This window comes from Melanostigma gelatinosum (genome assembly GCF_949748355.1).
Source record: "Melanostigma gelatinosum genome assembly, chromosome: 12".
Classification (NCBI taxonomy): Eukaryota; Metazoa; Chordata; class Actinopteri; order Perciformes; family Zoarcidae; genus Melanostigma; species Melanostigma gelatinosum.
The window spans coordinates 1545551-1562445 of NC_136645.1; the positions used below are offsets into that span (position 1 = coordinate 1545551).

At 43.2% G+C, this 16895-nt stretch overlaps 2 protein-coding genes across 2 annotated transcripts in view; both read right to left on the reverse strand.

Annotated features, from left to right (window-relative positions):
• Positions 1–469: 469 nt before the first annotated feature.
• ddx43 (DEAD (Asp-Glu-Ala-Asp) box polypeptide 43) lies at positions 470–8135 on the reverse strand (the record flags this gene model as incomplete). The annotated part of the gene is made up of 16 exons (XM_079280106.1): positions 470–655; positions 861–948; positions 1031–1169; positions 1279–1388; positions 1512–1639; positions 1954–2041; positions 2195–2295; positions 2454–2595; positions 2706–2816; positions 2911–3029; positions 4425–4584; positions 5110–5191; positions 5306–5500; positions 6218–6335; positions 7461–7516; positions 7796–8135. The coding sequence occupies 16 exons, from the start codon at positions 8133–8135 to the stop codon at positions 470–472; spliced, it is 2163 nt and encodes a 720-aa protein (XP_079136232.1).
• A 633-nt stretch (positions 8136–8768) lies between these two features.
• The window catches only part of kcnq5a (potassium voltage-gated channel, KQT-like subfamily, member 5a), a 75612-nt gene continuing 67485 nt past the window's right edge, over positions 8769–16895 (reverse strand). Inside the window, exons 12-14 of the mRNA XM_079279960.1 lie at positions 15602–15733; positions 13949–14075; positions 8769–12983 (exon numbers count right to left, since the gene is read on the reverse strand). Coding sequence (XP_079136086.1) covers positions 11931–12983; positions 13949–14075; positions 15602–15733 — 1312 coding nt within the window. The 3' untranslated portion in view covers positions 8769–11930. The remainder of the gene's footprint in view (positions 12984–13948; positions 14076–15601; positions 15734–16895) is intronic.

The following is a 16895-nucleotide window of genomic DNA, read 5'->3' on the forward strand; positions in this document are numbered from 1 at the left end:
TTCACTACAGACGACTTGATCTGGGGAATCACTTCCTGTTCAGAGAATAATTAGTTATGTTTGCCTTTTAGTGAATGATAATTATAAAATGTTTCCCATTATTGTGACGGTGCAGGTTTAATGATTACAGAAATACACCGCGTGGCACGTCTTTAAAAGAAGGAGAATTTATTATACAGGTTTTACTTCTGCATTACATAAACAAAGTGTCAAAGTTGTGCATTTTAAACATTTTTTTAAAACAGGAGTGCAACATAATGAGTAGTAACGGCCTCATCGATAATCCAGCAAAAACACAGACGAACGACGGTTTCAAACCAAAGAAAAATCACAACACAGGCATCAGATTCTGCTTCAGCCTGTTGAGAGAAAAAAACAGAACAAAATCAAGATTAGTCCACAATTATTAAATTCAGAATAGCAGACAGATTTATAAATTCATGACTCGACTTACATGGACAATCATGCATTAGAAGGCCCAGTTATCGCTTTGATCTCTGCCTCCTCTCCCTCCACCATCTCTCCTCCCACCTCCACCACCACCTTCTCTCCTCCCATATCCTCCTCTTCCTCCCCCTCTTGGAGCGTCCAAGTCCTTCTCCCTCTTGTGCTTCTCGTATCTCTCTGCCATGAGCACCAGCTCCCCTGGGACCTCCTGCAACAGGAACACAAAGATCTCATGCACGTTACGACGGTTCACTGGACAATTTATTAAAATACACTTTAAAAACTTGATAAATACAAACATGCTTCCTAATCAATGGCAGTAATCAGCTCAGCTTTCAGGCTGCAAATACAACATTTCACATATTTTTAACAAACATTGTATGTGTGGTCAAAATAATAACAGTAACACTGACCTGTCCTGCTCGCTCCAGGATGTGAATAAGCTCCGGGGCCATTCTCCAGTTCTCTCTTGTTATCAGGGTAATAGAAGCACCGGAGCGTCTGGCACATAAATGCATCGACATCAACTACTAAATACTCAGGACCAGTGAGTTACAATCACGTGATCTGTAAACACGCTTACCCTGCTCGGCCAGTGCGGCCCACGCGGTGCACGTACTCCTCTATGTTACGCGGGAAGTCGTAGTTAAAGACGTGAGTTATGTCGATGACGTCCAACCCTCGAGACGCCAAGTCTGTGGCGACCAGGATACGAACTCGGCCTGGAAGAAGATTAAACGTTATTCTCCGGTCAAATTAAGCCTCATCGACTTCTAGATCACCAGCTGAACACCAACATGTCTATTTTCAACACTTCTCTCTCTGACGTACTGTCTTTAAAGTCCTTCAGGGCCTCTTCACGGTCGCACTGCTCACGGTCACCATGAAGACTCTGCACAGCCAGACCCTGCAGACACATGTCGCTGGACAGGTCGTCGGCCCTGCGAGAACACAGACGTGCACACGGGAAGTGGTTGACGTCGGTATTTACCGTGGGAGGCAGCTAGAAGCAACAATTCACTTCCTCGTTCACGAGGCAGACGTTAGCGACGATTCCTACTCACACAAGCTTCTTGCCCACAAAGACGAGGACTTTGTCCAGAGGCTGCATGTTTCTGATGAAGTCAAACACGTAGGACTTCTTCTCTTCTTCGTGGACGAGCAGCACCGTCTGCTGCACCGTGTTAACGGCCTGAGAAACAGGAACATTAAAGTAGAATAGAATTTATACTACATCTTTCTCTCTGCATTTGACCATCACTGTATCCAGGGAGCAGTGGGCTGCCATTGATCGGCGCCCGGGGAGCCAGTGTGTTGCTCAGGTACACTTCAACACGTGCCAGTCGGGGATCGAACCGTTGACCTTCCGGTTCCCAGACGACCTCTTGCACCACGACCCCACTACACACAGTGTGTGTGCGTGTACAGTGTACACACACTCTGCGTGTACAGTGTACACACTCGACACAACAGATCAATGGTTTGACTGCGTTCGTCTCCACTTACCGCCAAGTCCAGAGTGCCCACATACACCATCATGGGATTCTTCAGATAGGATTTGGCTAATCGCCTCACACCGGTGGGCCAGGTGGCACTGCATCATGGGAGTTTAAGAAGGAAGAGAAAGCTCAATCTCAACATGTCAAAGTAAATCTCCAGAATACTTCTGTAAGACATGATGAGATTCATAGTGTATTCAGGTGTTCATGCTCCACAGAGGGAGCTGCATCGGTACTCGTGTTTGTACCTGGTCATGACGGTCTGTCGGTCGGGCCGGATGTCCAGGAGAATCTTCATAATCTGGGGTTCAAAGCCCATATCTAGCATCCGGTCCGCCTCGTCCAGCACCTTTTCACAACGATCAGAGTTATTGGATGTAACCTATCGGGACCGGTCTATCTGGTTACATTGCTTTGTGCTCACACCTAAAGGCCCAAATGCATCCGCGTCAAAGACACTTTACACCTGAAGAATTTCACTGAGATGCACGGACACAAGCGGCTCACCAAGTAAGTGATGGACTGCAGATTGATGAGCTCGTTCATCTGCAGGTCGTTCAGCCGGCCCGGTGTGGCGATCACGATGTCCACGCCGCTCTTCACCAGAGCGATCTGAGCTCTCCTGTCTCCTCCGCCGTAGATACAGACGCTGAGATAAACAGACAGAGGAGGGAACCGTCACGGTCAAAGAAATATGAATTATATTAATATGCTGAGCTCATCCTTCATGACTTGTGATGATATACAAGACTGCTGGACCTTTTGTAGCCCTTATAGCGATACTTGCTGCACTCGGCTTCAACCTGCAGGGCGAGCTCTCTGGTGGGCGTCAGCACCAACATGCCTGGACCGCCGCGCTCGGCTTTGGGCCTAAAAAATAAAAGAGTAGTTTCAATGTCAACATTGCTGCTTAAAGAAAAGGTCAAGATGTTACGCTGAGGAGAAAGAAAGGTGCTGTGCTCACACAGGCTGTCCGTCCATGTGGATGAACCCGGGCAGCAGGTAAGCCAGAGTCTTCCCTGTTCCAGTCTGAGCGATGGCGATCACGTCCTCTCCACTCAGAGACACCGGCCACGCCTGAGACTGGTGAGGAACCAACAAAAAGCACCGTCGTACATTTAGAACCAGCTACATGCATATAAATAAATACATATCGATAAATAAATACACTACTGGTGTAAGACTAAGAGTCCACGGATATAATAACATTCAACTTCATGGTTAAAGGTGACATGATCTTTAATAGCTTTCATTTTCAGAAGGGCATCAGAGAGACAGATGGGGGCTGAACTGACTGCCCTGAGACACCACAACAGTTTCTATTGAGACTTAAGAGGATGACACACATCCCAATCCAACAGCATCACAGGTATTATTAGAGAACGCAGGGCGGACCAAAGAAGAGGGTGCGGCAGTACATCCGAATAAGATCTACCACAGGCTGTATCTATTACAGCAGGTTGTGCAACAAGCTTATTCAAAACCACAAGCCAGCGATGATTGATCCCATTTGACTGAGCCTCTTACTGCGAAACGAAAGTGAAATCAGAGCGCGAGAGATGATGCCCTTTCATTTCCTCTTGCAGCTCACTCACACAGCCTAAGAGCCTCTGGAAAACCACGGAAACACCCAAACACCAGCCCAGAACACACCTGTACATGTACACTGATCTACTGGGACTCCTGTGTTTGGTACTAAGACATAAAAACATGTCCGAATGTTTTAAAGATATCTGGCTTCTGCAGCAGCAACCCATTGGATTCTATGGTACATGATGGATTCAATTCTAATCTCTGACCGTCTTTATGTTTCATAGAACAATAAATGTACTACATGGAAGCGAGAGGTGTAAAGAAAGAGAGAACAGTCTGTACTACACTTATTGGAAAACAACGGTCTTTGGCAAGTACGTACGTTAGGGCAATATTGACAGAATCAAATATCACAATATTTCCAATCATCAGTAATGTGGTTATATGACTAATTAGGTAAAGGCAACTAATAGAAGAGCATATTACGATATCCAGATATTAGGACGGATAGCAGACCTTCTATGGCGGCGTGTCATTACTCAGACTACAGCGGGAAACACTGAATAATTAAACTAAACAAAGAGTTCAACAGAATCTCATTGATGTGCAAAAAGTATGAATGAAATAAACATTTTTGCTCAGTTCTCCACATATTGTGTCAAAGATTTCCTTTCATTTCTGCTTTTTTCGGGGAGACTATAACCGTGGAATAATCATTTAAAAAGGTTCAGTATTTCCTGTTGAAGCTGCTGATTATACGGGTATTTCCAAATTTGGGTCTTTGTAAATCCCGGGGATAACCAGCAGACGAGTAATGAGGCAGGTCACTACAGCGGTGCTTAATTCTGTCGCATCATTGGAGGACTTGGCTTCGTTTCTGTTCTAAAATACTGTGCCGATACTTCAGAAGCGTGACCAGTGACAGACTAAACTACAGGCCCATACCTGGATGGGGGTTGGTTTGACAAAACCAACGCGTTCTATATTCTCCATGATCTCTGGGTAAAGCTCGAAGGCCTCCAGGAAGGTGCGGCATGGATTTGGAAAGGGCCGCTTCTCCCCCTCCTCCTTCAGGTCGTCCACAAAGATATCGTTGTTCTCCTTCCTGTGGAAAAATACAACGCAAACAAGAAGTGGTTGAACGGGTCGAGGGCGGTTTGAGACCAAACCGCACCGCCGTCGTAGACAAAGAGGAACACGCATTGTGTTTAGTGCGGCTTGTTTAACAAAACCACATCTGGTCCAAACGCCACATGAAAATTAATTATGTGCTATTGGTTGTTTCTATTCTTGCACAAGTATGACAAATAATATTCTTTCAATTTCAAAAGCTTAACTTTTTTCAATAGGAAATAAATGTAATTTGTAAAAGATAGACCCAGAGACAGAGAGCTAGTTTTAAAAATGTTATCTGTGCCGCACAACCAGATAACACGTGAAGAGGTGGACAAATGGTGCCACCTACTGGTCTCAGGCTGTAATGGAAAACAATGTAGACAAACACACCGATTGGGAAAGTGTGCCTGTCAATAACACCTTAAGAGTTGTAGTATTCGACTCTGCTCTCTACTACTGTAGTAGTACAGGTGTTTAGCATTGTACAATACAAGGTAACACGTGGCACATTTACCTCCATTCTCTGACTTCCTCTGCTGTGAGCACGGAGACGCTCTCTGCCTCAGTGTAAAAGTTCTTCTCCAAGGGCGGCAGGTCTGAAGGAAGTTAAGATATTACAGAAATTGTTAGAATAAGAGGCGAACACATCACTTCTCTAGTACTTGTGGACTTCAGTGTACGTAGAGTAGTGACAATATACAAGTCTTCACCTTTCCACTTGAGCTCTTGATACTTGTCCTTGTTCTCCCGGATGTCTTTCCAGTCGATGGATGGAGGAGCCGGGGTTATCGCCGAAGCATGAAGTTCTTCAGTGGACCAGACAGAGCATTCCTTTACTCCTCCTCCTCCTCCTCCTTCGTCAGCTTCCCCTCTGTAGCCTCCTCCACCATCTCCCCCTCCGTAGCCTCCTCCACCGGCTCCCCCTCTGTAGCCTCCTCCACTGGCTCCCCCTCTGTAGCCTCCTCCACTGGCTCCCCCTCTGTAGCCTCCTCCACCATCTCCCCCTCCGTAGCCTCCTCCACTGGCTCCCCCTCTGTAGCCTCCTCCACTGGCTCCCCCTCTGTAGCCTCCTCCACCATCTCCCCCTCCGTAGCCTCCTCCACTGGCTCCCCCTCTGTAGCCTCCTCCACTGGCTCCCCCTCTGTAGCCTCCTCCACCATCTCCCCCTCTGTAGCCTCCTCCACTGGCTCCCCCTCTGTAGCCTCCTCCACCATCTCCCCCTCCGTAGCCTCCTCCACTGGCTCCCCCTCTGTAGCCTCCTCCACTGGCTCCCCCTCTGTAGCCTCCTCCTCCATAGTCTCCCCCCCAACCAGGACCTGAGAAACAGATCGATGCAGGAGATATTTTCATTCATACACCACACAACAGTGGTGTTACCAATAAGCACAGGTACCAAAACAGGCACTTAGGAGGGTCGAGGAAGTGTCAACTGAAGGATATAATTGAGAATATCGAGCAATTGTTGCTTAGAAGAAGAAGCTACTTCATGTTGCCACAACTTATTCTGAATTATGCCTATTAATCAATTAATCAACGTGGCCCTGCTAAAAAAAACAACGATCAAAAATCCTTTAACATACGGCAGGAATCAACCCACTATTTCTGGAGAAATGACTTCGTACCGTTGCGAGGTCGGAAGTCGCGATCTGCCAACAGTTCTTCAATCATCTCCTTGGCCTTCTGCTGGGCGGCAGAGGGTCCAAAGAGGACCACCTCACCTTCAGAGTCACCGTTGCTTATCTGGAGAAACAAAAGAAGAGGGAAAACTGACATCCTATACATGCTCTGACAATAGTTCCATTAGTTGAATTCTGAAGATGATTTACAGCTTGATCTGCATTTCTGGTGTTTTTAGAAAACTTTAAATCTAGTCCATTGTCAGTTTACATCCTCTTGAATCGACCCTGACCCACTTTGAAATGATGCTGGTTTTGTTCTCCTCTTGGACTTGGCTGTAACTTAACTAAAGAGGGTTTTGCCTGATAAAAGAAAGACGATTTTCTGTGTATGCATCATGTACGGCTGCGTGATGAGCGTAGGGGTCATTCATATATTGATAACAATACATATCACGATATCGCATGTTTTCTGGTAGCACAATAAATAGTCTACAGGATATAACCACATTGTAGATTCTATTGTTTTGTAAACTCCTGTGTGAATTAACTAAAAGACAAATGAAAAGTATTTTCTCATTTAAAGTTATTGTGAGGAACTTTTACCTAGTTATGAAACAGCCTCTTTGTGACATACATAAAGACCCCGCTGTAGTAAAAATGAGGATTTCTGAAGGGACTCTGGTACTTGGACACACTTCTGCATTTACATGTTTACAAGTTCCTCATGGTAGCTTTCATTGAGAACTTTAGGGCTATTTGAACAGATTCAAGTCACATTATAGAGAAAAATATATACATTTCCAGCTATACACCGACTATGTCTACATGCACACAAGTAGAGCAAATAGATTACGGTAATAGTTTAATATTTAGTTGGTATTTATTATCAAAGATGACTCAATTATGTTGTCATGCTTTCACAATATGATTCCACTGAGAGACCAACAATTATATAGAAGTAACAGTTGGAATAAATAAAATGTCTGTGTAGAAACATTGCAACCAAAGCAGATATTTACAAGTATTCATTGGTGGATTAGTAAAGTTAACAGTTGTGATAACAGACATGAGTTCTGTCATTAACAACCACAGCAAACTGTTGACATTAGCTTATATAATTTAACTGAATTAGTTATTAAACAGCATACCAACAGTTTAAAACGTAAGTGCACACTATTTTTGGCCATGTAATCATGGATGCTCTACATAAATATCACTAGTTTCAAACCGACATTAGTCAATTTACCTTTATCCTGGCACCGGTGCTCTCTTCAAGTTCACGAATTTTGGCTCCTCCTCGACCTTTAAACAGGATTAAAAATTAAGGATTAAAATATTAAGAATATGTCGAAAATCTGTACACATCACTGAGGACCATGTAAAGGGCATTCCCACACACTTAACTATTAATAAAACATGTCAAAATGAGGATAAACCTTCAACCATCAAACCATGTGGACCTCATAAACAAGCTAACTAGCCTGCTAACTTCCGCTCAGCTAATGCTAGCTAAGTCAAACGGAATTTAGCTAAAACTCCCAACATGGCGTTTTTATTTGAATTACTGCTTTATAAACGTACCTATTATCCTCCCAACTGAAGCATTTTCCACAGTGAAAGTCACAGCCTGGGAAGAGTCCAACTTTCCATCGCCGATGGTTGGTCTTCCGGGACCTCCGCGATCCGTGCTCCGACTGAACGGGCGAAATTCACTGCCGCCTCTCCGACTCTTATACTCGGATCCGTCGCCATTACCATCCGCTCTCCACTCTCTCGACGCTCCGGACTTGGCGCCATTTCTTACCCCAGAAAACACGTCTTGTCCTTGACTGTCGTCGTGTGGTAGTTTCCATTCAGTTGGAGCTGTTTTTGTCGGGATAGCAACGCCGCCCTCGCTGCTGTCCTCCTCCCAGTCAGACATTTTGAGTTTGGCTCCCGCAACGGTTAGCTAGCTCGAGATAGCCACGGCACCAACGGCTAATTAACTGTCAATCAATCAAGAGGCATTCACTTCCTCTCTGTAAACTCAGATTTCCAAGCTCCTGATGATTATTGCACGTGTAAACCCTGGAATTTAATTAATACAAAGTATAAAAGTAAAACGTAAAAATGTGGAGACATTTAGGAAAACATTCCTATTTATATATATATATATATATATATATATATATATATATATATATATATATATGTCTATATATATATAGACATATATATATATAGACATATATATATGTCTATATATATATATATGTCTATATATATATATATATATGTATATATATATATATGTCTATATATATATATATGTCTATATATATATAGACATATATATGTCTATATATATAGATATATATAAATATATATATATATATATATATATAAAAGATAGCATACCCTTTCCATCCACTACTCTGAGTTTATAAAATCCTCATTTCAAAAAAGGCAACATGACATTTGCTTAAATTGCTAACATTCTTTTTTTAAATATAAAAATTGCATTGCTAAAGAAAGACACAACAAAAACAGTTTAGTTAATTTGTACTTTATTAAAGAATAATAAAATAATTTTTGCATTTCTCATCCAGAGAACATAATGTGCACTTTAATAAATTAATTTCAAAGTAAAATAATAATGTTAATTAACATTGTCAAGCTTTTAAGGCCCAGTTGTGTAATAAATTACCGTTCAAGCAGTCGAGAAATTGTATTAATAGCCATCATATAAAGTCCTGGACCAAAGCTACATGACTTAAGTAAACTGGATGCCCAAAAATGAGCAGATCGACTTCAACTATGCAGTATGTTGTACGCTTTAGGCAAACAGGACAGCTATAGCCATGTGAAGAAAAACAAAATAAACGTTTCATATGCAAGAAAGGCACCCTTAAGCAATTTACAGATTGCAAAATATGAGTTTTATGAGGTTCCCTAACCGGCGAGTCCACAGGGCGTTTCCTTGTGTTCGATATCTTGCTTCAGACCAACAGAAAAGATTTGTTTGGCCTGTTTGGTTTTTTTTCAGCAAAGCTCAATTAATAACGACGAAAAAGTCTACTTTAATATTAAGCATTAAATCTATACCATGTCACATTTTCAGGCTCCTCAAACTCACCAAAAAACAACAACTGTGCTTTCATCATAACAGCACAACTTCTGCATGGGCTGTAGAATATTTAAATAAAAAATCAATCTACAAGTGTTAACGACATTGTCATTTGTTAGGAGATAATACTTGTTATATTCTACTACAGAATATTAATTTGATAAGCAATGCACTTAACATTCAAAACAAAGGGAATACAACTGCAATTTAACGAATAAAGGTCGTCATTGACATATTAAAATACATTTTTAAGACTGCTGTGACCCCTTAAGATGTAAACATGCAAGAACGAAGCAAAAAATAAAAAAATTAAGATGGCTGACAAAGTTTTGTGCATAATTCCCACAAGCAGGATGGCATTGAAAACAACGTGTAGTGTGTTAGGACAGTGCCATTTAAGAAACACACAACTTTCCACAAACCTGCCAGTGAAAAGTTCACAATCTGAATATGGACTAAATGCACCAAAATATAAAATGTGTGCCATTTTTAAGCTAATAACCTAAATGGTTAAATAGGGTAATTATAAGGTGAGGAGGGCGAGCATGCACATTCACAAATCCTGGTAAATTAAAGCCTCGATGTTCATTTGAGAAGGGCAGCAGAAGACTTTAAAGAAGCTAATGTGAGACTCAGATCACAAAATATGAATTAGGATTTAGAATTTAGATCACAGGGCACATGTATTTTCTCATCTCTCTCCTCTTCTAGTAAATATATGAAATGTCAGCAGCAGAATGGACACATGGATCAAGTAACAACATGCAAAACTGTAACCAACAGCAGTGCATGTGCAGTATATTGTAATCATGAGGTTCCTCAAGGTGAATCCAAACTGAGCCGCTATCGTCACCCTGTAACACCGCTCTACCAGGCTACGAGGCTCTGGCCCGGCTGGAGGGATACGTTCAGCCCAGCAGCCGCGAACCTTTATTATCCATGCACGAGGCGCAAACCAGCACCCAGTAAAACATACAGGGTTTGTCCAAAGAAATACCTTCAAAGGTTTAAATGTAATACTAAAGTCAATTCTCCACACCACTACTTTCAAATTCGTTCAAAATATGATCATGTTCCGAACGGCAGACTTTGTTTCGGACTCTTTTGTTGAAGATCTGGAGTTACTTTAACATGCAGAAGGACGTCCAGGTGTGTGTTGCAACAGCTTAGCCATGCAGCGTCCCATGCTTGACTCAGTCACCATTCAGACCATCAGCAACCGAGGCCCCCAGCGTGTCCCCTGAGGCCTTGAATCCTGAACCCTCAGGGACGTCACCGGCGTCACCTTAGAGGACGGTTTGAGTGTGAGAGGCTGCGAGGGTTTGAAATGGTGTGAATACGAACGGGACATATCACGTTAAAGATATTATGTACAATTGTGGGTGTTTATTTGATGCTTTTTACTCCTTGATTTGAACGTCTTCCAGGCTCTTCCCTCACAGGATGAGAGGTCATATTGTAATTTCGTTTTTGTTTGATGAATAATTCTGTGTAATATAATCTCTGCTTTCATGTGTTTTTATGTTCCATCTTTGTGTAAATGTCTGAGTAAATGTAATATTCCGGGCTGAACACACGTGTGCCGTCCTCTTTGTTTACGTCTCCATGCTTCCATGTGTTTAACGTCACATTGCTATGAATTGTGGGTAATGCTGACTTATGGAAATTGTTCAGAAAGGCTTTAAAATGTCTGAGAGAGTCTTCAAACACTGGGTGCTTTGACAGAGGGACAGAAGTGAGTGAGGGGACTGGGATTGGGCCAAAGACAGACATTGAACAGAGAGTGAGCGGTGTGTGTGTGTGCATGTAGCTGTGTGTGTGTGTGCGCTACTGGTTTCACTGCATGTTAAGAAACTAGTGGTTGAACTTTAGTTTCCAGTGGCTTGTTTGAGGTTTAACTACATTCTTGTAACTTGCACCATTTTTTTTGGCTGTGAGACAATCATACAGTATTTATCCACTCGAGTACTCGTCAAGGTGTTCTTTGATTTATACGACGAACACTGCTGCTTGTTTCTGCCAAAACTGGCTTCTTTGGTTTGGGTTCATGTTCAGACTTAATAAGTTGGACTAAACTATTTTAAAAAGAAAGTTTACATCAGTTTGTTTTTTTTGGTGAATCAAATGATTTGATTTGCTTCTAGGCTCAGAAATCACAGTTAACCTTCCTTGTTCTTTATTTAATACATTTGATCTATTTTTATTAATATATGATGAAAATATGATCGATATGAAACAAACGTTTTTTGTGTGCAAAAATCCAATAACATCAAATCCATTACTCTGAAAGGAAGTTTTTTTTGTATTTGTGTATTTTTGCGTATTCTGTTTTACGTGAAAATGCCCACTTTCATGCATATTTTTCATACGTCCCCATACTTTATGGTAATTTTAGGACCCTGTACAAAGTATAAAACATGATACAATCTGCATTAAAGTGGACACAATCATGTTGGACAAATTATAAAAACAATGTATGTCCATGCACGAGGCATTGACTGGACACACGCTAAATAATCTGTATAGTGTCCAGTAGAAATACTGTAAAAGTGGTTTCCCCAACAATGATGTGTACATACAGCATGCGAACGTGTGTGTGTGTGTGTGTGGTTATGCCAGCTGTATGTGTGGGGGCTGACTGAGAAGCTCTGCGTTTCCCTTGGGGTGAGGAGCAGACTCCCCCGCAGTCTGTAAGAGGTCTGAGGGGCTGCTGTCGGGTCCCTGGGACAGGAAGTTGAAATGTTCTCCCTCCGGCTCCAGCTTGCACTTCCTAATGAAGAGTTCTGTCCCGTCCCAGTCGCTGAGGTCACCGTGGGCGTTGCCACGTTTGCTACCGTTGCCGCCGCCGCCGCTGCTGTTGAGGCCGGTGCCGTGGTTGATCAAAGGCTGGCTGAGGTTGTGCACGGAGAGGGACTTCCCGAGACCTCCTCCCCAGTCTGAAGAGCTCTCGTCTGGGCTGGACGAGAGCAGCAGCAGGGGGTTAATCTCCAGGCTCATGGGCCTCCTCCAGACCCCCTCAGATTTCATGCCAGTCTTCTCCCGCAGCGGCACCCCTCTGTGGGCGGGGCCCGCCTCGCTGTCCGCTTCCTGGTGGGCATCCAGACTGGATCCAACAACAACAGAGGGGCCCAGGCTCCCCTCAACTCTCACATCATCTGGGACGGGCTCAGCGGAGCATCGGAGGTGGGACGGGTGCAACATGGGGGGCAGCAGCAGGGTGAAACCACCCGTCGAGGGAGGCGGGGGCGGCAGGTCGGGGAAGTGTGCTCTTTTGGAGGTACAAATAGGGGTGACCAAGGTTGGGTAGGGGCTATCGGGTGGCAGCAGGGGTGACGGGGAGAGCGAGGCCGTGGACGGGGGGTAGGATGGAGGTGCCGAGTCGGGGGGGCAATCGTCGTCGGCGGGCGCCAGGATGAGACGCAGGCCTCTGTGGTTGGTGTTGAGAGAACGGCGTATTCCCCCGTTGTCGTCTCCGCCGCCGCCCCCCACCGGATCCCCTCCATCTCTGATGATGGAGGTCTGGTAGTCAGAGTGGCTGTGCTGGTGGTGGTTGTCCAGCTCGAACAGGGGCAGGGAGGAGAGGGTGAGCCCCGTGGGGCCTTTCTGCAGGACTTGACGGTAAACGTCCAGCAAAGAGTCCAACTTTGATTCAATGGAAGTCACCTGGGAAAAGAGTAAGAGAGGGACAGACGACAGAGACAGAGACAGAGACAGAGAGGGACAGCTTAAAGAGCTGCAACGCAATTTTATTGAATGTTCCCACAACATTGACAGATCCGTGGTGTTTCCACAGGTTGGTCTCATCCAGCATTCACAGCTATACCTACGAAAATTCAACATTCGTAGATATCCCACGAAATAATTCTGCATGTTGTAAACGTAATCAACGAAGTAGTTATGTTGCATCAACCTAACCAAGTAGTTATGTTGCATCAACCTAACCAAGTAGTTATGTTGCATCAACCTAACAAAGTAGTTATGTTGCATCAACCTAACAAAGTAGTTATGTTGCATCAACCTAACTAAGTAGTTATGTTGCATCAACCTAACAAAGTAGTTATGTTGCATCAACCTAACTAAGTAGTTATGTTGCATCAACCTAACTAAGTAGTTATGTTGCATCAACCTAACTAAGTAGTTATGTTGCATCAACCTAACTAAGTAGTTATGTTGCATCAACCTAACTAAGTAGTTATGTTGCATCAACCTAACTAAGTAGTTATGTTGCATCAACCTAACTAAGTAGTTATGTTGCATCAACCTAACTAAGTAGTTATGTTGCATCAACCTAACTAAGTTGTTTCCTGCGAAGACAGAAGTTTATTTTGAAAACTGTTTTCATGTAACAAGCAGAAATTGACAGGTGTTGCTGGACATTCGTAGGAAAACGCACGAAATATGAGGAGTAACTTTTCGCAGGATATCAACCGAACAATGAAGATACATTTGTTTAAAACAGATGTCAGACCAGAAAGTGAATTTGGGAATCTCAGTACCTGGAAAAAGTAATCCATGAGTCAAAAGCTCCATATCAGATCCACGCAGATACGTACATCATCCACATTATAGGACGATCAAATCCACATGAAGGAAAGTGCTGATGTCTCTTTGTTTTCTTCTAAACTCACCTGTCTCTCCACCTTACACACACGGCCCAGCATGCTCATGCCCTCCAGAGAATCTCCGTCTGGGTGCAGTTTGTCCCTCATCTTCTTATCCACAGGAATCTGGCCTTTTCCCAGAATCTGATCCACCCTGACACACACACACACACACACACTGGTGTTAATATATTTAAAAAGAATGATCTTGTAATAAAAGTAGGCGCCCAAGCTTCAGCTCAGGTTATCCCAAGTGAGGAAACAAAACCTAAAGCAACAGCAGGATGTTAAGATTAGAGTTAGTAAAACACACACAGGCTGTATCAGTGTCCTCCTTTAAAATACCCTCGATCTCCAAACGTGTCAACGAAACACAGCATCTTCAGATTGGATTCCATGTGTGTATGTCATTTGCATGGGTTCACAAAAGAAAACCAACATGCAACAAAAACAAAAATCCCCTTTTCACATGTCACAAAGGAAAAAGAGCAAAGCATCAAAATCAAGTTCACAGACTGTTCAAAGCAAACATCGCTCTGTTGCTGTTGGGTTCAAACTTGGTATCTTAAGCGAAACTGCTTTTTTTATTGGTTCAAATAACATTCATCAGTCACATCAGTTACAAGGTTTTTGCAGAAAGTTGAGGTGTGTTTAAGTCCATCCCCATTTATTGTTTATTTCACTGTCTATTCCAGTACAAATATATCATTATTTCCTTATGTGAGATGCTTAAATTACCAGTTAGTCTGTAGTGTTGTTCTTTGTTCTTTTGACACTGTAATAATGTTGAATTAGTGTTAAAGTTAATAAAGTGTATACAGTATCTCTAACATGCAGTGATCTATGGGACGCCGGCACCCACGAAACACCACCAATGATTTTTGTTTCATCTACAACAAAAACACTTGAATTAATGAGGAAAACACTGAGCTACAACTGCACACAGGTTAGCAACACACACACACACACACACACACACACACACACACACACACACACACACACACACACACACACACACACACACAGACACACACACACACACACACACACACACACACACACACACACACACACACACACACACAGACACACACACACACACACACACACACACACACACACACACACAGGGTATAAAAGACAGAGCTGGAAGTGAGATCACGGATCGAGTCAAGGCTTCTGGGTGATGACCTCTAAAGGACTCGGAGCAGCATTAGCAGCAACATCCACCTCCTGCATGTAAGTCCATGAATAACATATCTCATCAACCTCCTGAGACCTCACACTTTTTGTTTGATGTGCTTTTTTTAATTTCACTTCGCTATTTGGATGAGTAGGACCTAATAAGAATAAAACCTCAGCGTCGTCTTTGAACAAGAAAAGTCCTCCTATGGATGGAATGAAGTACACAACATGGCTGTGCAAAAAAACCAAATCAGGAAGTAGTTTTCACAAATAAAATGGGTTTATTTTAATGCCTAAAGATGGCTGTGCAAAACTAACACGGCAAATAACAATAACGTATCTCATTCAGTCAGTTTCTAAATGAGGACAAATGAACAGATTTAAAACAGTAAACATGACGATGAGAGCAGAAGATGAACATTTCCAGAATGAGGATGATGATTTTTTGAAAGCAGTTCTGTGATATTTTGTGATTTAAACGTGAGTCCTGACCTGGTCTGAAGGCTCTTGATGCGACAGAGCATGTCCAGGTGTCCTGCAGAGTACTGCTCTATCACATCCTTCACATCGTACGGACGCAACGTCTCCTTGAACTTCTTTTTCGCCACGTGGAACTTCATGATCCTGCACACAAACACACAGGAAGCAAAGACAACGCTGAAGTTAGTAACGTAAAGAGAAGTAAGGGTGTAATCACTACGACCAGCCACCAGAGGGTAGCAGCAGCTGCAGGACGATCCTCGCTACCCGCTCCTTTAATCCGTCTTTGGAGTGCGATAATGAAAACATTATGAAAAGCTCAGCGACCTAAAGGAGCATCTAACGGGAAGCCGAGGTTCCCTGGATTCTCTTGACTTAGAAACGTGAGCGTGTGATCTTCTATCTCCCGTATCTAGTGAGCACAACCACTGCTGGGTGGATAATATTGATGCAGGTAAGGAGATCCCCCTCGGTGGTTTCTGATTTTCTCCAGTTGCCCTGTTCTTTTTTCTCGCTGTCTAAATGGAAACAATGGTGACAGATGACCCTCTGTAATAACAGTCCAGAGAGGGGGGGGGGGGGGGTCCAACCCTCAACCCGACACCCTGGGAAAGCCCGGAGCTCCGGCTGCCCATGGAGGAGGCCTGCTGGGTGGACAGAGAAACTGGAGCGCTGGTGGTGTAGAAGGGCGGGGGGGGGGGGGGGGGGGGGGGGGGGGGGGGTCTGATAGAACCCACTAGAAAACAACATAAAGTCTTATCTTTCTGAACCGGCACATATCGACACATTTCAGAACAAGGTCCCTTGATTTGATTTGTGTCAAATGTGGACTCCAGAAAGATTCCACTGGACATGATTACATAACTGGAACTCTGCTGAAAATGACACAGAAACTACAAACTTAAATTCAACGACATCACTGAGGAAATATATAAATATTTAAATGTGCATGTATAAATGTGCATGTATAAATGTGCATGTATAAATGTGCATGTATAATTGTACATCGTTAGTTTTTCTGTGCAGATGGGACGGATTAATTATAGAACAGATTCTGTGGTCCATGTGGGCAACATCTGTATGTGTGTTGAGAATATGATGAAAAGTTTAAATACCATATACGAGTCTCTTTGACAGTCGATGTGGAGTGAATATGCTCAAACTAGATTCTATGTCAGAGAAAGTGTGATCAGTGAGTAATACTGAAATATTAAATCTGTGAACAGACGGACTCAGAAGCTCACGACGTTAACGGATGAAGATCAGTCGAGGTTACACTTTACTTTAAATGAATCCAGCAAAACAT